Raw genomic sequence first — 24,341 nt, 5'->3', positions numbered from 1 at the left:
TTATAGCTAATTTATGTCCTTTTGATTTGATAATTATCAATTACTAGCTGACCCGACAAACGTTGTTTTACTAATTGTAAGTAAGGTATATTCTAAACAATTTCTCGAGAATCAAAAATTTAAAGTATTGATATCTTTGATTCTCTAGAAATTGTTTAGAATATACCTAGAATATACGTGTATAAGGATATGTTGTTTGAATGCTATATACAATGAGGTATTATAAAAACAATAAACCTCATTACTTTGTCTATTGTATTTTGTCAATACAGTCAAACTGGAAGTTTTATACACTTTCTATAGAAAACATGGTATAATCCAATCCAAGTCTTTTGATTTTGTAATCTAGAACTTTTTATCCTATAGGCGGGGTAACTTGGAACGGCCCGGTGGCAAACAGGTTTAATGTCTTATTTTAATTTTAAAGGCATTTTTCAAAATAATTATATTTTAATTAATGCTAAAAATCTACCAACGGAAGAAAATACTTTTATTATGAATTTTCAAAGATTACCGTTTATCTCCCGATAGCAGGGTCATGAGAATCAAGTTATAGCTGGTTATACATCTTTTTGCCTCTACTTTTAAATATTGTTTTAAACCATGCTTAACTTTACTTGTTGACACATCGGTGGTGGACCTTTTTAACCCCGGACCTTTATACATTACTATCTATTCTTCGATAAATTTTGGGAAATTATAACTAGGTAAATGTTATTCGACAAAATGTCCCTGTGATCGGTACCAAATTTAGGTTCTGAATTGAAATGACATAAATCAAAAATAATATAACCTAGAAAATGTTTTATAAATACCAATGAGTATATAATTATACAAATGAGATCTCTCAGATCACGGTGCTTGAGAAAAATATGCCAAAAAGTGCATTTTCATATTAACATTTCAAAAAAGTTGAAATTCTTAGATTGTAGTAACACTTGCGGCCCGTTTACTAATGTTTTTGTATATAAATATAACTACGAACAAAACTACTTACTACAATTTAATCATAATTAAATAATATTCACGTAAAACATCTTATTAAACGTAATTGAACATCATCTGTCAAAACCGTTTGACCTTTGACGTATTAGCCACCGTCCATTGTTTTATTCAAATTATGCTTCTACAAAAATTTTCAAATTAAAAATGTAAAGTTTCTACGCGATTTTGAAATATTATCTCACCTTTCCGACCATCTCTGGATTGGCACGAATTTTTCAAGACTAAGACTGGCCAAATCGGTTTAGCCGTTTTCGAATTTTACCGATCGAGAGTTCCATTTTTATATATAAGATTATAACTTGTGACGGCTATGTCTATTATTAAACAGTAATTGCATACTAATGCTATACAAGTTACTTTATTTGTATTTAAATCCCATATTAAAGGTGTTTATATGCTAAATTGAAATGAAATATGATACTAATAATATGATAATTAATAAATTTAATAAATTCAAAAAATTAATAATTGATATGTAACAAGAATAATTATCAAATATTATTTATGAAAATCTGATTACCGTTAATATTTGCTAGCAGAGTAATATCACTGGTATTTATTTATTGTATAAGAAATATGGAATATGAAAGAATATGAAATTTTTAATTATTATAATGACAAAGTATTACAAAGAAGTTTTTGAATTAAATAAATAAAATAAAAAGTGTTAAAAAGAAGTTTTTTAATTAAAAAAAAAATAAGTAAAAGACAATTTATACTTTCTATTTGTTACCATACATGCTACCATTGGGCATGTAATATGTTTTACTACCTTATTTTTATTTTTTATATATAATGCTACAACACTCTGAAGTAGATCTCATTTTCATTAAGAGTAAATTATAATTCGAATTGTGTTCCTTTTCAAAGCTTCTGAGACGTTCAGAAGTGTAGCACGTACTCATCGAAATAAATCTGGCAATCAACGAGGAGATACATATGATACGTTAATAATATATGTCGCCAATTTTGTTAAATCATTTTCAATTTGATTGAAAAGCAATATGTCCTTGCAGGAGTTGGGCCATTCTGATGAAGTGATCGCCAACGAAATTGGCGATACCTGCGTTATAATATTTCGCCGTAACAGGCAAATCAATCGCGTGGACGAAGGGAAAGGTGATTCGATCGTGGGTTGCCCTTTGGCAACCGTCCTCCTACGAGGTGCCACCGACGCAGCAATGGACAATGCCGAACGCGCCATGCAGGTCAGAATTATTTCATACTATACTGATGATGTTATTGGATACATACATTTTTATCCTTCGTTTTGTTTATCAAGTTTAATTCGTTTTTGCAAGCATCTTTTACTTATATGCTATTAACAATATATATATATATATATATATATATATATATATATATATATTGTTACAAGCTGTACCCTTTCACGCTTTCCGGAGTTTTACTTTCAATTTAAAATTTTAACAAAAATGCATGTTTGTTACATTTAGTCCACCAGTTTTCTCGTCTTCTAGTTTACCTGTCTATATGACTATCTATCTACCAGTTTATCTGTCAACCTGTTTGTCAGTCAACCGATTTACCAGTTCGCCAATTTACTTGTCCACCAGTTTACCTGTCTACCAATATACCTGTCCACCAACACACCTGTCAACCTGTTAATCCGTATAACAATTTCGCAGTCCACCAATTTAACTGTTTGGAGCAACCCCTATCACTTGGCTTAAATCAAAATATCCAAAAACCAAATTAAACCTTTGATGCAATGAGGTTATTTGCTGTTGGGTACATGACGTTTAGAAAATTCCCCATCGAGCAATTTCTTTATATAAATAGATTGCTTGTCATTTTATTAGATCTTGCGGCGACTTTCTTTTCAGTCTTCTGATGGAATTTTGTTTTTGCAGATTTTTTTTAGTATCTCTGGTTTTTGCCTGTCTGGGGACGTGAAATGAATTCAGAAATTTGAATGTACAAAACAAAACATACTATTTAACACATACTTTTGTATACGTATGTGACACATATATTTTTTTTTTAATTTTATTTTAGATATAATTTACATCTGTCCAATGAACATTAGGTAAATATGTGACACATATTCATTAGTTGAAAGTGGCATTTTGCCTTAAGGCAAGTTGCATGAACTTCCCGAAATGTGTAATAATTGACTTAATTAATTGAAATTGTGATTTAGGTATTTAGATATTTTTTAATTGCACCGTACCATATCTTATTTACGTATCTCTTAATATTATTTAATGATTCAAATTAATGGTAACTTTTTTTTACACAATTAGAGAAGTTTTGTATGCTCATTTTTCCGCTAAATGCAAGAAATGGCTTTTAAATTTGTGAAATCAGAAAAGCTACTTCTAACACACACTTTGGCAGTTATTTTATTAACTGTTGATGAATTTTTAAAATTAAACGACTTGTCGCAGGGCCGTAAGTTTTTAATATGATTTAGAAGACCATGATATCAATCGTCAAAAAAAAATGATAAAAATCGTCGGAAAAAAATTTAATAGTTAATTACAAGAACCAAAAACTAATCAGGTCAATTTCCCACCAATATCTTTCAAACAGATATAAAATTATAAAACTCGGTTTGGATTTCCGGGCTAAAAAGTAGCCGATTTTTTTTTTTCACTTTTTTGCTATTTAGGAAGAAACCGCTCGGTTAAACAGACGCAAGTCCTCATCGAGTTACATCGAATGATTTTTATAATTTTGAAATCGGTTCATCCGTTTTTGATAAAACTTTGACAGAAGGTAAAAAATCTGTCACACTCGCACTCACACACACGGATTCGGAATGACTTTAAATGTCGAGAAAACATGAAATTAAAAAATCGAACTTTTTAATGAACAACAAAACTTTACTAATAATAATGAATTTAATATTACCTCAGAGCGCTCTAGCCGTTTACAATGCTGCTCTTCAAGATGGTCGATTCGTTGCTGGAGCGGGGGCAACCGAGATCGAGTTGAGGAAGGAACTCCTGTCTCATGCCAACACCTTGCCCGGTGAGATGAAAAATTGAAATTATTAAATAAATTAGTTAATGAGCTTCAACAGAAAATTAGTATGAATTCCGGAAGTAGCTGCAAAAACATATATGTAATTGATTCTTAGGTAAACCGCTCAGTTTTTTTTTGTTTTGTTAATATTTAACCATGATTGATATCCGCTTCGGATGGCTTGATGTCAAGATGTCAGTATAGATTGCAATATCTTTGCAAGTGAAAATAGCTGTTCTCTGACATTGCTGCATCCAATAAAAAACTACCTGCAATAGGGTAATTCTAATAATAAATCTTATAAACTGATTATTTTAGGCGAATATCTTCATTAGAATCTCAATAAATGTTTATGTATTTGTAGTTGTACATGTTTTTTTTATAATTGAAAATAACTTGTGTATAAAAAATAAAAAATATTAGTCTTTAGAACTAAATGAACCAATAAATTTTATTTACACTATTTAGGCATGGAGCAATATGCCATTAGGCAATTCGCCAAAGCCCTAGAAATTATACCCAGATGCATTGCCGAAAATACAGGTGCCAACGCCACTGAATCCTTAGACAGCGTTATTGACGCACACAATTGGGGACACATGTATGCTGGGATGGACATCGAGACCCAGGGTATGATTTCATTTTAGTTATATGACCAGAAATATTATTAAACAAAAGTAGTTCCATTTATTTTGTACATAACACAAACTGTTGGCGAGATTGCTGTTAAAAATATTATATAATATTTTAACGTACATATATACATATATATTAGATGACCCGACAGACGTTGTCGGGTCACGACTAAAACACTGAGTTTCCAAATTTATCACACAAAAAATCTTCGTCTGCCTTTGTGATGTGTTTATGGTCATAGCATAAGATGAAATTTTTTAAAAGTCTTTGAAGTCTTTTAAAAAGTATAACAAATTCAGAAAGAATCAATGTATAGCATTCGCGGTAAAGGTACAATATCACCTTGGATTTTTCTACTCAAAATAATTGCTTCAATAAAATTGCCTATAATTTTCATAATTTTGTACCATATTTTAACTGGCTTGTAGTAATTTTAATCGAAATTACATATTTCTCACTGTAATTTCAATATACCTATCACTTAAGTTCATATTTGAAGTGAATTAATTTATCAAATCCTGTTCACATGTGCTCTGTTCAACCTACGATCAGATATATTATTGCAGTAAATAGAGAGGAAAAAAGCGCGTGCCCTGTGATTTTTTTTACTGTGCTACAATTTGCATGATATTTTGAAAATAAGCTAGTCTTAATCTTAAATTCAGAAGTGAAAACAATTTGCACTCTGTCACCACCCCCGCATTAATTGGATTATAACTCTTTGAATTCTGATTTTATCAGAACTTGTAATATACTATTAATATAAATTATATTATAAAGGTAATTAATTGAGCTACAACGAGTTTAGGTCGAGCGTTCGACAGGTAAAGATCGAGGTGAAACTGATACAAATAATATTAGATAACAAATAATAAACGTGGTATGAATCACAGGCTCGGGCCTGCTGATTTGCGGTTGCCGGTATCCAGCAACAATAGTGTAGTGAGCACAGAAGTTTTTTTTTTTTTTTTTTATTTATTTTACATGGCTGTGGATCTTGCGATCATTACGCCAGTTATAATTTTACATTATTGAGTATTTATACAGTAATTTTACTATTATCTATAAAACTATATACAATTTTATATAAATCTACATTATTACTAGATATTAATACTTGTGTGTTTACTGGAAATATAATATTTTTTTTTTGCAGTTTCTGATACATATTTCTTCTTGGATTCTCATACATTCTGCATTCCCAGAACATATGATCTATTGTCTCCGGTTCGTCACCACATTGGCATATATAATCTTGGATTATTCCCAACCTCCAGAGATGAATCTTGCACATTGTATGCCCCAGCCTTAATCTTGTAATTGTTGATACGAATTTCCTACTGCTTGTATCATTTTTGAACCAGGTTGTTTGAGATACCTTTTCTTTTGACAGGGCATAAATTATACCCTTGCTTTTTGTTGACGTTGAGAAGTCTTTTTGCCACACATCTATGCTCCGCTCTTTGATTAAATTTTTCAGCTCCAACGCAGGTATTTTTTCACATTGTACTCCAATTTGACCAGCTTCTTTTGCAAGAGTATCAGCAATCTCATTTCCTGTGATACCTGAATGTCCCCTGATCCACGTCAATATTAAAGAATTTATGCCATTATTTATTGCATTCATTTTATTTATAATTTCTATTATCATGTTATTTGATCTTCTATTTGGGTTCGCTATCGCTGATATACATGCTTTGCTGTCACTAAATATAATTGTTTTCGTGATGTTTTTCTCCCACGCATAATTTACAGCACAGTATATAGCCACCATTTCTGCTGTGTAATTAGACGCATAATTTGGTAGCTTAATTCTCTTACTAAAATTGTGATATGGCACAAATATAGCGCAACCACAACTGTACCCTGCTTTAGATCCGTCTGTGTAAATGTGTACATATCCTGGCCATCTTCTAGCCACATTATTTTGAAATTCTTTATTTTTTGCGGTATCATTCAAATGTGTCAAGTGAGTTAAATCCATATCCATTACTATGCAATATTTTGTTGATGTGTATTCATTCGTAAGATGATAAATTGGCAACTTTTTATTCATTATTACATCCTCTTCGTATGGTTTCAGCTCATAAAAGCTATTTATCAAGGGTGGGATTGGTCTATTTCTCCAATATATATTGGTAAAATGTAGCCTCGCTAATACTTCTAATTGTTTCGGTATATCATCACATGCTCCATTATATTTTTTTATTAAGAATCTATTTGATAGGATCTGCTTTCTAATGCTTAGTGGAGGTTCACCTGCTTCAGCTATTAATGCATTCGTTGGAGTTGATCGAAATGCCCCCAAACATGTTCTTATCGCCGAGTATTGAATCCTGTCCAACTTTTTTTGGATATTCGTTGAGAGTGCTCCATATATAAAGTAACCATAATCTATTTGTGATCTTATTAAGCTTCTATATATATTGAGACAAGTTTCTGGGTGAGCCCCCCATTTCATGCTTGTTATTTTTCTGAGAACATTTAATCCTTTTTCACATTTGCTTAATATATCATCTACATGCTTTTTAAAATTCATTTTCTTATCCAAATTGATGCCCAGAACTTTAATATTTTCTTTTATTTGTATCTCCTGACATCCTATCCTTATTTGTCTCCTAGTATGTTCTTTTCTGTGTCTGGTAAAGATAGCTGCAGAAAACTTATCCTGTGATAAATTCAGGTTATTGTCCAATAACCATCTTCTGCTCTCCTCGATAGCATTGCTCATCGATGAAATACATCTATCCATAGTTGGACAAGATACATACAGATAAATGTCGTCTGCATATTGCAATTTTTTAACATTCGGTTCTGTTACTACTTTAAAATCTGCCATGTATATATTAAACAAGATGGGGCTCAATATTGAACCCTGAGTGAGACCTTTGTTCATAACTCTAGGGCCAATTAGACCTGAGTCGGTTCGAATATATAATTGTCTAAAAGATAGTAAATTAATTATCACATTAATTAATTTTTGTGGTAAATTTAAATGTTTTAATTTTTTCTCCAGTATATTGTGATCTACATTGTCATACGCCTTTTCTATGTCCATCGAGATTACCAACATATATTGATTATACGAATTGGATATATGTATATCATTTGTTAATTTGCTCAGTAAGTCCAACGTACTTTTCCCTCTCCGGAAACCAAACATAGAATTATTTAAAACTTCTTTATTTTCAATATATCTATCTATTCTCTCTTTTACAATTCTTTCAAAAGTTTTAGCGATGCATGATATTAAGGAAATGGGTCGATATGAGTCTATTTCCAAGGGTCTTCTGTGTGGCTTCATACATGGAACTATTATAATTTTCCTCCACTCTTCGGGAATCCAATTATTTGCTATGATTTGGTTGAATACAGTTAGTAATTCAATTTTCATTTCCGTAGGCCAATTTTTTATCATCGTATACGGTATATTGTCATATCCAGGAGCCGTATTTTTCCTCTTTTTTAATGCATCCTCTAATTCCTCTAATTTGAAATTCCTTGTCAGTGCGCTTTCTTCACAATATACTCCTATATTTTCTTTACGATTGTCCGAAACAAAGTCTGGTGCATAATTTTGTAATAGTAATTGCCCAAATTCTTTTTTAATTTTTTGTGTTGTGTTTATAATGTTATTTTTATTTTTAAAAAGTCTAATTTTGTTCCAAATTACTGCGGGACTCATGTCCTGATTGATGGAATTAATGAAATTCAGCCAACTTTCTTTTTTCTTGTTTTTCAAAAACTTTTTAGTGCGTGCATTGATTTTTTGGTATTGTATGAAGTTTTCGTAATTACAATGCTGACGCATCTTTTTATATGTTGTTCTTCGATCTGAAATGGCTTTTTCGCAATCTTGATCCCACCATATCGCTGGCTTAAAAATCGGTCTCTTAATTTCTTTATATTGTTTTATATTTTTCTCTGCAGATTTTTCGGTAATCTGTATGATACGTTTATATCTCGCTGTTATATCGTCTGAGATTTGTCCTGTTTGAATATATTGCATAATATCTCGGGAGTATCCCTGCCAGTTAGCAAATTTTATATTCCACTTTTTTGTAGGGCGCGTTCTTATGACCAAAGGCACCTTTATCTCCAAAGTTATTGTTATAGGCAAATGATCCGATCCCAATACCTCTTGGCATACATCCCATTTAATAGTATCTATAAAATTTCCTGAGCACAGTGTTAGATCTATGTTCGTAGCACTCCTGTATTTACTTGCTACTGTAGTTGGACGTCCGTCATTAAGAATTAGTATTGCGTTGTCCTCTATGATTTCATATAACATATTACCTTCCCTGCTATTGTATTTGCTTCGCCATGCCAAATGATGACAATTAAAATCGCCAGTAATTAAAAAGCTCATGTTGATTGTTGAGATAGTGTCCTTGATATCTGAAAAATCTAATTCTGTTCTAGTAGAGCAATATACTGAGAGAATGCAAAATGGAGTATCTGTTTTAATTATGGCGGCGCATATTTGTATATTCTCATTATTGTTGACTGAAGGAAATTCCTCACAATTTATGTCATTTCTAACAATGATTGCTGCTCCTCCATATCCATCTTCCCTGTCTTTGCGAAACATTCGATATCCTCTGAAAGAGTATTGATATTCCGGTTTAAACCATGTTTCAGTGAAAGCCGCGATTGAAATTTCATTTTCATAAAGGAAATGTTCAATACTGGCCTTATTAGCTGTAACAGATCTGCAATTAATTTGTAGTATTTTTATTTTTCCAGTCATTTATTTGTCATATATTATTTTTGTCATCTATCCATATCTTTAATTAACTCTTTCAGAATTTTTAATGTGTAATCTTTTTTCTTTGATATGTTAATAATTAATTCTTCGATTAATTTATCGAATGGAATTTCACCTTTCTCACTATTGATATGTGAGGAAGATTTTGGTTTTGTGTTAATATTGTATTTAAATTTGTACCTGTTTCGCTCCTGTGTACTGGACATATTTTCGATTGTTTTGTTGTTGTCACCATAATTTGTTACGTTTATGGAATTGCTATTCCTATATGTCTGTTTAGATCTTGTTGTTGAAGGCTTCGTGGTTACAAGCTGTTGATTTATTTCTGCATGTTTTTCCTGCTGCGTATTGGGCAATTCAGGAAATTTCACTTTGTTTCTGATTTCTATGTCCGGATTTATGACGTTGGCATATGTTCTATTGTTTATAAATGCCCTGGCTTCTCTGAAACTTATGTTATTTTCGTTCATTATATTTTTAATTTTCATATGAAACAAATATTTTTCACACTTTTTATCTATAGCTTGATGCTCCCCATTGCATAACGCACAAATCGGATTCTTATCTTTATTTACACAATCCTTGAAACTGTGTTCTTGTGCACAATAGCTGCACCTCGCTTTACCTTTACACTGGCTAGTCACGTGGCCCATTCCTTGGCATTTAAAACATTGTGTCACTTTGTTGTAAATTTCGACCCTGCATTTGACAGCGTATATCGAAACACGGTCAGGTAAACGTTGACCTCTGAACGTTATTACGCATACCCTTGTTGGTACTAATGCATTGTCTTGTTTTTTCTTTATTCTTCTAATATCTAAAACAGGAATTTCTGATTTTATATTTTCCATAATATCTGATTCAGTCATATCGGTGTCGACGTCATATATAACGCCCTTCCTAATCAACATAGAAATAGGTATATATGCTTTTAATTTCTTTTCCATAAATAATTTCTCATTAATTATTTTATTTGCAGCGTCATATGTATTAAACGTAATTTTAATTCTGTTAATGCCTATGGATTTTATTTCTATAATATCGTTTTTATATTGAGGTAAACTGCTAAATAATATTCTGCCTACTGTCATTTGATGTACTGTATTTTTATCTACTGATTCAACATATATGGTAAATGGACCCATATCATTCTCGGAATACTTCATTGATTTGTAATTATCGCCTTTTGTACTTGAGTTCATATCCTGATTTTTATCATTATTTTCATTTTTACTTACATTTTGATCATTATTATTTTCGCCTTCTTCCATTTCTTCTGCCCAATTTTGTGTATTATATTTTTTATTACCTTCACTATCATTAACTGTTTTATTGTTTGATTGTTGTTTTATTGCATTTTTTAACATTTCATGATTTATTTTTTTAATTGCCTTACTTTTACTATTTATTTCTTTTTTATTCACTTTAGTTAAATCACTTTCCATTTTATTAATTTTGCTAATAGCATTTTTTAACGTTTCCGATGTTAATAATCTACTCGTATCACCTGCTACACTTATACCGATTTTATACACACTGTCTATGTCGTCCGACTGGGCATCGGCTTCGCCGTATGGCCCTGATTCCATTATGTAATTTTAGACGAATTAAATTTGTTTTCGATTATTCCACGATCTGTACGCTTCGAGAGCTCAATACCGAATGAGCACAGAAGTTGAAACTGGCATTAAAATAAGTAATGCAGTGCAATTAATTAATAATACGGATTATACGGAATATGATATTTCCGAAGGTATTGTTCATAGTAAAATTAGTTAATTCGAATAAAGTAAATAGCGTTAAATCGGATCTAAATGTTAAAAATAGTGATAGTAAAAGTATTAAAAAAAGTGGTGTAGTTAGTAGTAATAAGTCAGAAATAAGAAAAGATAGTAAAAAAATGGAAAAAGTAAATAAAATGAAATCGGAAAGGAATACGTTAAATAAAGATGTAATTAAAAAAATTTTAATGGAATTGAATGAAGAGCAAATAAAAGAAATGATAAATATTAATAAAGACAAAGCAAGTGAAAATTTTAAAGAAGCGGTTAAAAACTTGATTGATATGGTAATTGAAGAAGAAACTAGTGGGGCAGTTTGTGTAAATAAATCTCATGAGAATAGTAATGATATGGTTGTTGAGGAAGAAGTCGATATAGATCAAAAAGAATTGACAGCTGTAAAAGAATTCGAGGAAAATCATAATAATATTGCAGTTAAAGAAAATTTTAATAAGAATTTCAATACGTTAACTAGCGTAATGAATTTCTATAGTGCATTAGATGAAGGGCCTTATGAAGTTTATGCAGAATCAGAAAATCAAAATCTAGGTAACTATCATAGCGTTGCGTTGGGAAGAATGATTTATAAAAATTCCCCAGCATTAAGTAATAATATAGAAAATTTCACAAAAATTGGCAAATTCGCAAAACAAAATTAAAATAACATTCAAAAATTTTGAGTTTGCAAATAAAATAATTAATGAAAATTTTTTGAACAAAAACAAAATAAAAGTATATATTCCTAAACATAAATTATGTAGAACAGGTATAATATTTAATGTTGACTCCGAGATGGATGAGGAAGAAATTAAACAAGTCATTAAATCAGAAATTGAAATAATTGATGTAAAGTGTATAAAAAATAGAAATACAAGCCATAGTTTTAACAAATCGCAAATGGTTAAAATTATGTTTAAAGGAAACTATTTGCCAGATAAAGTTTCGATATATTCTGTGAAATTGCAGGTGAGTCCATATATCCAAAATGTTATTCAATGCCACAAATGCTGGCGGTATGGTCATATCAGAGTACAATGTAAAAGCAAAACTAGATGTCGCAAGTGCGCTAGGGAACATAGCACGGATATATGCCTCATTGAAAAAGATTTTGAATGCGCGGTGTGTCATAAACAACATGAAGCAAATGATAAAATTTGCGAAGTGTTTCAATATCATAAAAGAATTAAAGAATTAATGGCTTTTCAGAATATATCATATTCTTAGGCCAAATTTATCCTTCGCAATCAAAAATATGCATAATCAGCTAAAATAAATCATTATAATCCGGAATTTAAAAATACATTTCCTAGAGTTAATGAAACGGCTAAATTTGAAAATAATTTTAGACATAAAAATAAGTACGAATTGCTAAGCCATCTTCAAGAGCAAGAAATAAATATAGAACCAAATAGGTTAACGGCAATGAATAAACCTAGGCGAATAATTGAAAGAAGGCAAACAGTAAATGTCAGATCTAATGATCAAATGCATAATAAGAATTTAAATCTAACATTGGGAGTGAAAAATATACATAGTGACGAGAAATTCGGTAAAAATTCAGAATTGGAAGAAATTAAAAAAATACAAATTCATCATGATGAATTATTGAAGAAATTGAGGGAAAGATTCAAGGTTAAAGAAGGTGATGATATAGATGAACTTTTGGTAGAAGCTAAAAATGGTCTTTATTTTTTTTGCGAGAAGTTAAACTTTGAAGAATCTAGTAAAAACATTGCCCATAAAAATACAGTTGGAGTTGGCAATAATACATCAGTATAAAAATAAAAAAAATAAAAATGTAAATAGTTGAATAAATTTTAAAAATGAAATAATAAATCTCTTAATGAATTTTGGCAATGGATTATTGGATCTTTTAATGCAAATAAAGAAAGTTTGCAAATTTTTATATAGCAACATAAAATTGATATTATATTATTATCTGAAACCTGGTTTAAATGGAACAGTCGATATTTTATAAAAAAATATAATTTAATCAGAGCCGACAGAGTCGACGGAAAAGGTGGAGCGGCTATTATGATTAAAAAAAAAAAACATAAACTTCCAGATTGTAAATATCGATATCGAAGATATAGATATAGATAAATTTCAAATTTGTGTAGTAGTAGGATGTGGGATCCTTACAACTTATAATTTGAACATGTAGCAGATTTAAAAAAATAGGGATTATTTATTATATTAATTATATAGAATAAAAAGTGTAGTCAAAACATTTAATTTAGTTAATTTAGTGTCATATATTGAATATTATAAAATTATATATAGTTTTGTGGTTAAATGTAAAATTAGAATTTAAATGTAAGAAACTCTGTATATGGCTAGTTTGTAAATAAGAGGCCAAATAAAATAAAATAAAAAAAAAAAGAGCTACAACTTTCCTTGGCAAAGAGTTAAAAGGCTCGAAAAACACTCTGGTTGGATAGCCACGTACTCTTTAAACAATCCTATCCATATCATTTGTGTAACAGAAAAATAATGAAAAGCAATAATTAGTCAGAAAAAGACCTTGAATTTTTATCTATATAGCTTTATACGTATCTTTTATGCTTTCAGAGATATAATAAAGAGAAATTGGTTGTTTTTTTAAATGGATTTTTTTTTTCATAAAATGATGAGTTTTTTGAAAACCGTTCGTTCTATAGTTGTGGTATTTTCTAGAATCCATCAAAATCTTTTAAACCAAGTTAATTCTAGATGGGATACGATTATTTTCAATTTTAGTAGAAATGGCACTCATAAACTCTTTGATTTAAATGAAAAAAAAAAAACATTGTATGCGTCTTATATTTGCATGATAGCTCGCTCATTTCATTTTACACGCAGAAGAACTCATTTTAAAGCTTATTTTGAGCACTATAAAACCCCATTTTCATATCTAGCTTAATATTGTTCCTAGAATAAATGTTTATTTATGGAGATATTTGAAAAAAAACACCAAAAAGAAACGAATTTTTAGTAGGCAATAACTTGAAAAGAATTGGCTTTTTTGTAAAACATCATGAAATATTTTTCTCTTATAATTAGTTTTTTTATCGACATCCGACGTCATTTAATAAAAGAGGAAAAAATTACACTACTGAGAAGAGATGTCATCCCTTGGGGAAGTGGCAAAGAAGTCAAAATTATTTTCACTTTTGAACTTGAGTAAGATGAACCTAATTCCAAAATTTTATACAAATTACAGTAAAAACGAGTGCGCGTAAGATTCACAGGCGATTGAAGTAAAACTTATTTGCTACTGTACAAGATGGCATTTAAGTAAAAATAAAATGGATGTGTTTGAAGAACTTCATGTAATTAAAATTAACACACATTCATTGACTTACTTTTGTGCTGGCGATATAATCTTATTCTTTAAACAGCTGTAATATATGTTTTGCCTAAAAATATTTTCCATTTCAATAACTTCAAAGATTTATAGAAACTACAAAAAAATAGAAATAATTTCTAATCAATAAACTTACGTTTAGTACACGACACAAATGCTTAATTTGTTTAATTATTTTCAAGGAACAGGGTAAAATATTCTTCTGATTCAGGCATTTTTCATTAAATCAAGATTTGTGAAATTTCATTAAACCGCCTAAAAAAAAGGTGATTTTTGGGAATTTATATTAAAAAAACTACTTTATCAATCATTTCAATTTTAGAAATATATTGATGCATGATTTAAGAATACATAGTAAAATTTTTGAACAAAAAATTAAATATTTTTTAAGTAATCGTTGATCTCCAACGGCGCGTCAAAAAAAGGCCCTTCATTGCTGCAGTGATTCCGGCCTTCTACGTGGATGAAATTAAAAAAAAAAAATTCTCATTAAACTAGATAATATTGTCTGTAAAATGAACTACGATAAAATAAAATAAAAAATTGACAAAATGACGGCGTTTTTTAAAAAAAGTCAAATTTTACCCAGAATTTTGGTCGTTTTTTGACTGCCAAAATTCGATTTTTGATCCGATCAAAAAATCGATAGTTCATTTTACTGAGAACTATATATAGAACATGTAAAAAAAATGATAGTGATCGGATCATTTGTTTTTGAGTAATTGCTGCAGCAAATTCGGAAAATGCTGTTTCGATAAAAACGCGTTTAAAGATAAAATGATCGTTATACTATATACCAGGGGTCGGCAAGCTTTTAACTGTGGTGTGCTAAGCCACTCTACCAATTTGATTCAATGTGCCGCTTTGATTCTGAAATATATAACCAGGTTCTAGGGGAGAAGAATTATAACCAAATTTATCTTTTAAATATATTTATTGACTAGTGGGTTGCATGGCATCGTGCCTTAATGCAAATTGCTAGAACTTCCCTTACCGTAATTGAAAATCTTGGTACTGAACCCAAAAAAAAATTACACAAAATGTGTAGGTTCACATTATTAAAATCTCTATAAAATATCTGATAATTTGATGTACATATGTCCACTAAAAATTTTTTACCGCCAAATGATATTTTTTCAACTTAATTTTATTGAGAGTCCATAACCGGTGGACATGCCTTCCCAAAAATTTAAAGTTGTTCATCTTGTAAATACACGTAAAATGTTTTTTGAATTATTAAAATCGGACGCTTCGTTCACTTAAAAACTGAGTTACCCTTTTTGCCCCGTGTCTTCGGAATGGCTAGACCTGCCTTTGCTAAAAACTAAACAGCACAACTCCTTAACAATACGAATCGAATGTTTTTTTGAATGATTCAAATCGGTTGATCGGTTTTCTCGAAATAGTGGACGAAAATTTGTATCCGCACACACACACATACACACGTACACACACACATACACACATACATACACGCACACATACATCCATTTTTTCTAAGGTATGCCAAAATGTTCAAAAACTTTTGAAACGTAAAGATATATAAAAATTTTCATTTTCGATTTTTTTGTGATTACTACAACTTACCCTACGGGAAATTAACAAATAACATAAAATTCTAACATAAACTGAACAATATTAATGCGAACCTTATCCCTGCACATTTTTGCAATATCCGGGGTATAATTTGTAACACGCAAGATTCTGAATGTTTAGTTGTTAAACGACTTCTTTGTGAACTCAAAATATGTTTCATGTGAGAAAAAATTTGTTTACAGAGATATGTGGAACCAAAAGTTGAAAGGAGAGCGCATGCAATTTTCTTTAAACAATTAAATATTTCCGGCAAAGTCATCCAACAATTTAATTTTCCATAGAGTCATCTTCCTGATTTTTTCGTCATTCCTTAATTTTCCATAATTCTGAAGATATTAGTTCGGTAATTACCATTTCAAAATCATCAACATTCATCCCCTCGAAAATTGAAAAATCAAACGGTATTATTGATGGATCTATGAAATCTGGTTTTATGAGGAAGGAAAATATAGGCCCATAAGCTTCAAAGTCTTTGCATCTGGAAAATTTATCTTTAAGAGCTTCAACGTAGGTTGAATTACATTAGCGAGCTATATTAGATGAATAATTATAATTGAATATTTTTTGTTATTTAAAAATCACTTCGTCTCGATATATTTGCGATTTCCCTGATTACTTTGTAGAGTGCCATTCAGAATCCCATCGCCTGGCACGCGTGCCATAGGTTGCCGATGCCTGCTATATACTATATATATATACTCTTTAAATGGCTGTGACTCAAAAACTATTTAAGATAATATCGATTTAAAATTTTGGTATGTTATTTTTAAAGGTATAACCTATCAAAATATGAAAAAAATTAAAATTCGATTTTTGGAAAATTTCACACTAGTTGTGCCCCTTAAAATGTTCTATCACAATATTTCATTTTTTAAGACAATATACTGGGTGTAAATGCATTTAAGATATTATCTCCTATGACATATCTCTTTTTTTATTTTTTGACATTTTATTTAAAATTGTATGGCCATTTTTTTCAATCTTCGAGTAGGAGATTCTTTTATCATTTCATTAATAGTTTTTATTTTGAAGTCTTTATTTAGAGTGCCATTTGTAATATACCAGGGTGCGTTCACAATGCATCTTAAAATTTTGGATTGCGCTCTTTGTATTATTTGTATATCGTTCCACTCATATCGCAAAATTCTATATTATATTTTTTAAATTACTGGTTTCATGTTTCATAATGTATTGATGATACTTCGTTGTTGTCACCAAACTGTCTGATATATTTCGGAACACTTATACTCCCCACTCTCGTCGGTGAATCTTATGTAATATATAATAATTCAATATTATTGCGCCTTTTATTTAAGACACTGTGAATGTGTATGCTAACGAAATCAAATAGTTTGCATCTAAAAGTTGAATCGATTGAATCGCATTTGGGTCGTGTTGTGGTTTTTCTGTGTAAAGTAAATGTGAATTATGATATACAAGTGATTGTTGGAATGCATCGAATAGCGTATATATATATATATATATATATATATATATATATATATATTTATATTTTGTATTTTGTATTTTTTATATACTTTGTACCGTGTATACTAGCAACCGAAATATGAAACAGAAAATATTAGTAGCAAATCTCTTATAAATTACGCATGTGGCTTGAATTCATTTCAACATTGTGATCAATCACTGATTCAGAGAATTGTGATTATATATCAAAGATCATTATATCTGTCCTTACGCAATTCTCTAAATTTTATTGATTCATTAACACCAACTGCCATATAAAGATGATATGGTCATGATGCAAATATATATATATATATATATATATATATATATATATACTAGATGACCCGACAGACGTTGTCCTGTACCCACCTCTACGTTTTTTAATATCCTATACTAATATTTATACCGTTCAGTTAAAAATAATCATTATTGTTTTTCGAGTTACTATTTACACCAATATATGAGTGATGTTAAATGTAGTACTGTTTCAAATAAAATGATTATTCTTAATTCCCACAGTTAACACTTTAATTATCCCTTTAACAAATATTAAAATATGTTCAATAAAATTATATATTAAAAATGATACACTTCGATTTATAGAACAAATTTATTTCCAATAGCTCAATTTATTTTATTGAATTTAAGGGTTATACAATATTTTTAGACATACCTGTAGATGTGGATGTTTAAATGAATGATTTTTTGTTTATTCACGGCTAAAACATTGATTTTCCAAATTTATCACCATGTATTTGTCATAGCATAGATACACGTGTTGAAAATTGAAATCTTTTAAAAAGTATAACAAATTCAGAAAGAATTAATATATAGCATGCGGTCAAGGTACAATATCACCTTGGATTTTTTTACCCAAAATAATTGGTTCAATAATGCTGCCTACAATTTTTATAATTTCGTACCATATTTTAACTGGCTTTTAGTATTTTAATATCTAAATTGCATTTTTCACACTAATAATTCAATATACATTATTACTTAAGTTCATATTTGAAGTGAATTAATTTGTCAAATTTTGTTCACCTGTGCTCTATTCAACCTACTATCAACAAAATTATTGCAGTAAATGGAGAGGAAAAAAGCGTATGCCTAGCTAATCTTAATCTAAAGTTCAGAAGTGAAAACAATTTGCATTTCGTCACCACCCCCCGCATTAATTGGATTATAACTCTTTTAATTCTGATTTTATCATAACTTGTAATATACTATTTTAAAGGTGATTAAATGAGCTACAACTTTCTCTATCATAAATTTTACCGTAACTTCTCTTATTTTGAAACGGCGAAGGGTTAAAGGGCTCGGAAGACACTCCGGTTGGACAGCCGCGCACTCTTTAAACAATTAGAACTCTATCAATGTTTGTGTAACAAAAAATAATAAAAAGCAATAATTAGTCTGAAAAATACCTTGAATTTTCATATATATATATATACTTTTATACGTATTCTTTCAGAGATATTATAATGAGAAATTGCTTTTTTTTAAATGGATTTTTTTATGAAATCATGAGTTTTTTGAAAATCGTTTGTACTAATGTTATGGTATTTTCTAGAATCCATCAAGATCTCTCAAACCAAGTTAATTCTAGATGGAAAACGATTATTTTTAATTTTGGTGGAAATGGCACTCATAAACTATTTGATTTAAATGAAAAAAAAATATTGTATGCGTCTTTTAATTGCATGATAGCTCACTCATTTTACACGCAGAAGTAATTAACTTAATATTGTTCCTAGAACACTGTAAAAAAGCGATTTATTAGATTTTTTATTCATATAATTTTGTTCACTACATAATTTTCGTTAAAATGTATATTTTTGAAGATATTAGCAAAAAACGATGAAAAACGCAAAAAAGAAACAAATTTTCAGTAGCCAGTAACTTTAAAAGTATTTGAAAGTTTTTTGAAAAACATTATTAAACATTTTTTTCTTATAATTAGTTCTTTTATCCACACCCAACGTTATTACACCACTGAAAAGAAATGGCATCCCCCCGGGTAGTGCAAAGGAGTCTAAATTGTTTTCACTTTTGAACTTGAGAGTAAGATGAGCCTAATTCCAAAATTCCAAACGAATTGGAAAATAGTAAAAAAAAGTTCAGACCCAAAGCGCTCCATTGAGTAAATATTCCGTACAAAATGCCAACCATATGAATTTTTGACACAATGAAACTTCTAAATAATTTTTTGAATAAGTAATTTTTTTTTGTATTGTGACTTAGTATAGTAAGGCAAAACGACCGCAAATTGAATATTTTTGAGCGCAATCACTTATGGCTCGTCTCCTTTGCAAGAATTCGTACGGCGAATCTGTTCGCAAAGTGCGCAGACAAAATTATTGCAAGCAAAAGCAAACCACGCGCACGTTGAGAACACGATTCGCCGTGCGCGTCAGTCGCATGCGCAGACTGTCAGACGCATGTTATATTATTGGCATCTTATATTTATTTAATTAGGGCACATCTCAGCTGCTTTTCGACAATATTAATGTAGACATTACATTTTCTTTATTTTTAATCATGAATTTATTATATTTTAATATTGCCTTAGCCTATAAGTGAATAGAAATGTTTGGCAAATGACAGTTGTCATTTGTTTTTAATGTCAAACCATGCCTTAAATATTTTAAAGGTCAAACAATGATAAGCGGCTTTTTGCAATTTTTTCCATTTATTTCTACAATCTAACTATATTTCTATAAATCAAAACATTCTAGAAAATTTCCAGAACAAACTTCAGGAAGATTCATGAAAATCCGAATTATAGTTTAGGAGGATTAATGAAACTTACATTGTTACAGAAGAATTTTATATATAAGATATATATATATATATATATATATATATATATATATATATATAAACAACTAGCAAACCCGACGAACTCCGTTTCGCCACCAGATGGTTTCGTGAGAAAGATGAAGAAATTTTTGTTTGTTTTATATTTGAAAAGGAAAAATTTGATCAGAAAAGAAAACCCGACTTATTTGTATACATATATAGAAAATAATCTATTTGCAATTATTTAAAACAATTGCAATTATTGATTATTTTTAAAACTCGAATTTTTAATTACGGTGCGTGAAGTTCCAGCAATTTGCATTAGGGCATGCACCACTAATTTTCTTAGCTATAAACCTTGCGGAGCCCGAGACCTTTCCAGCGAATGCAAAATTGTCGAAATCGGTTCGTGCGTTCTGTAGTTATTTCGTCAGGAAGGAAAACCCGACTTATTTTTACATATATAGAAGATAATCTATTTGCAATTATTTAAAACAATTATTGATTATTTTTATTACTTGAATTTTTAATTGCGGTGCGTGAAGTTCGAGCAATATGCGTTAAGGCACGATGCCATGCACCACTAATTTTCTTAGCTATAAACCTTGCGGAGCCCGAGACCTTTCCAACGAATGCAAAATTTTCGAAATCGATTCGTGCGTTCTGGAGTTATTACGTCAGGAAGGAAAACCCGACTTATTTTTATATATACGTATAGAAGATAAGAGTAAATAACATTTACTGTAATCTGAAACTTCAATAATTTAACATTAATATATATTATAAAATCAATTTTGTTTAGCTAGTTTCCAGGGGCGTAGCGTGCATTGGCGGGGCCCCGTATCAAATTTTTTTGGAGGCCCCCTAAAGCAGGGCAGAATTTTCTCAATTTTTTTTTATAAATATTCACTTATCATCAATATTCATCTATCTCTTTTTCAAAACAAATGTTACAAACGATGCAAATTCAATCTACACATGTATTAAATCATTTATAGCTTATTAGTCAAAATAATTACTCAATGTCTTTTTATTTAGACAGATTGTAATTTATAAGAAAATAAAAAAAATAAAAAAAATTATAGCTTATAGTTTTTGATAAAGTTTCTGCTTCTATGAACAATAATGATCTGACTGCTGTTCCTGTATCATAGAAGTATTTAACTTCCTGAAAGAAATGTTTATATTTTTGCCAGAAAATGTTTGTTTACAACGATAGGCTGAGCCGATTCCTCGAAATTTAGAAAAGAGTGCTAAAATTTTCGCCGGAAATTTTGTTCGGAATATATCCCCCGGACCTCTTTTTCTTTTAAAAAATCATAAAAATTTGGAATAAATCTAAATTCTTATTGATTGTGTCGATTATTTACACATATCGGGAAATACAAGCAAAGTTCCCTAAGGCTTACAACTAATTAGCTAATTTTTTATCAGTTTTATTTTTGAAAAAAAATTTCAGCATTTACGGTTGCAATTGGTAAATTGTATGCAAAAATTACTTCGGGAAAATTGTAAGAAAAAGTATTGAATTGTGGCAGCAATATAATAAATATTGAATTTCACATTTTAAACATATTTTTAGAGAGTTTACAATTGGTTATAAAATGATGATTTTACTGTATTTAGACGAAAGTTTCATGAAGACAGGTGTTTTGCTAAATGACTAGTTGTAATTATTCGAACATACTAATTGAGTCGAAGTCTCTGATCTTTGTTTAGTTTGAGAAATTAATATGTATAATTAGCAATAGTATATGTTGAATTTCAAACAAGATTACGGGTTGCTATACTTTGCCTTTTGTTTTTGAAAACAGTCGTTTACGCTTCATTCCTTTGTTAATTTTTCGAGACATTTAGCAAACTGCTGAATTAATTTTAATTTCTTAAATTAACACTAAATGACTTTGCATAAAATGCTAGTTTTCTATTCTATCGCAGCCCTCTAAAGTTATATTTTTACATTCTACACGCTCATGTTTTATTCAAAATTAAATTTAGTTGCAAGAAAGTTTTCATGATTATTTTAACTTTTGTTATTTGTGAAATAAGATAAAAATTCTTAAGATTCTATTAATATTTGGGCAGGTTGGGCTTCCATGTCCCGGAAAAAATACACTTTAAAATAATAATTTTACATTTCTCGCGTTTTTTTTTTAATGCCAGTAAATTTTATTGAACATAATATTTGCTTACGGATGTTGGGGGCTCCCCTGGCCCGCGGGCCCCGTATTTTTGATACGGCTAATACGGCGGTAGTTACGCCTCTGCTAGTTTCTTATGATCAATATCAATTGAAAGAATACTTTTGTAACTTATTATGATCTAATCTTTCACTTTATCACCTTTTAGCAAAATGTATTATGTAAAAAGAAAATCGATTAGTTAAGTTTAATCTTTTTCGGATAAGGTTTTGAAGTAATCAGCATTCACATTAAGTAATTTAAAAATTGTGAAAACTATATAAATATGATGCGTGAAAGTATATATCATTTACCTTCGGAGTAAACCGATCCCGATTAAAACTTTGTCGGAGTAAAGTCTTAATTTATTTGTTATTGTTATGATTTTATTTAATAATTTTGGGTAAAATTTAGTTTATTCATGTTTTACTTAAACTCGTGCAATTATTAATGCATTCAACATTACTCTATTATCTAATTTTAATTGCATTTTTATAATGTATGAAGGTGTATTTTTTAAAACTATGAATGGTATGTTAACAGTTAAGCATTTTTTTAAATTACAATCTGTCACACTTAGGACATTCAGTAATTGTTTTTGACTTTATTATATGGAATTTTGAATGGGTGGCAACCCAGTAGTAGTCCAATCCAATTATGACTAATTAACTATACTCGAAGTATTTGTTGGCATTTTTTGTATATATATATATATATATATATATATAATATATATATATATATATGCAACTATACCTACAAGAGGCGATTTTCACTTAAGGCTATAATTGAGATCTATAACCTCAAGTGAAAATTTGACATCAATGTTGCCTGATGTCGGGCTTTGGCGGTAGATATAATAATAGAATATTTTTTTGTTCAAAGCTTCAAATTTAATAAATAAGCACGATTGAAGTTTGTTACTATATATCAAAGCTTTTACATTTTACCAAATTTTTACATACTGTATGTTTACATATAGATACAGCTGTTACTTGTTTCGACGTGGTGGAGAGAGATGTACTTGATGCATTGGTTGTTAAACATTGGGCCCTTAAAAGGGCCACACAGGCAGCCTGCACCGTGCTGCGAATTGATCACATCGTCATGGCCCGTCCAGCTGGTGCACCAACAATGCCAGCAGATGACCTGTAATTACAAATATTAGTTAATGTTCAGGATGCCTGGTCTTTGCTGTAATGTTTGTTGTGAACGATACATTTACTTTTGCTTTAGCGAAAAAAATCGTTAATAAAATTCAATTTAATGTATTCGTTGCTATAATATATTTGTTATTTTCATTTATTAATTATTATAATACTCTTTAGTTGTAGATCATAAATATTATGAAATTTAATCGTTAACAGTTTCTATGTAGTTTCTATGCTGTGCTTGCCACATACGTTTTCCAATGTATTCTCACCGCTGAACACGAATCCAAAGTCAAACTGAAAAAAACGGAGAAAATAAAATATATTGATAAAATGTCCAATTCAGAAGTTTTTCTGCATTATAATTGAGATATTATAATTTTGTTTCTGGTCCTTTTCTCCTTAAATGACCTGCGCAATTAATTTCTTCTTTAATCTCCGTTGAGTATCTTTTAATAGCACCTAGCAGTAATTTGCAAACTAATTTTATCCATAACTTTCATTGTGAACCTGTAAAATTCGAAAATGAAATTGCGGATATTACTATTTCTACGTACATTTTTATATTTTTGGCTGCAGCATATTTTATTATCTCTTGATATAATCATTACAGCT

At 29.9% G+C, this 24,341-nt stretch overlaps 1 protein-coding gene across 1 annotated transcript in view; it reads left to right on the top strand.

Moving 5' to 3' along the window:
• The window catches only part of LOC113375562 (T-complex protein 1 subunit theta-like), a 28,278-nt gene extending 4,546 nt beyond the window's left edge, over positions 1-23,732 (top strand). The window contains exons 7-10 of the mRNA XM_026615495.1: positions 2,022-2,213; positions 3,885-3,999; positions 4,462-4,623; positions 23,558-23,732. Coding sequence (XP_026471280.1) covers positions 2,022-2,213; positions 3,885-3,999; positions 4,462-4,623; positions 23,558-23,730 — 642 coding nt within the window. The 3' untranslated portion in view covers positions 23,731-23,732. The remainder of the gene's footprint in view (positions 1-2,021; positions 2,214-3,884; positions 4,000-4,461; positions 4,624-23,557) is intronic.
• Positions 23,733-24,341: the final 609 nt, after the last annotated feature.

This window comes from Ctenocephalides felis, unplaced genomic scaffold, assembly GCF_003426905.1.
Source record: "Ctenocephalides felis isolate EL2017-DRISC unplaced genomic scaffold, ASM342690v1 CF-g0.4_SCAFFOLD_01886, whole genome shotgun sequence".
Taxonomy (NCBI): Eukaryota; Metazoa; Arthropoda; class Insecta; order Siphonaptera; family Pulicidae; genus Ctenocephalides; species Ctenocephalides felis.
Note: the sequence above shows the minus strand (reverse complement) of the source record. Positions and strands in the feature narration are given on the sequence as shown.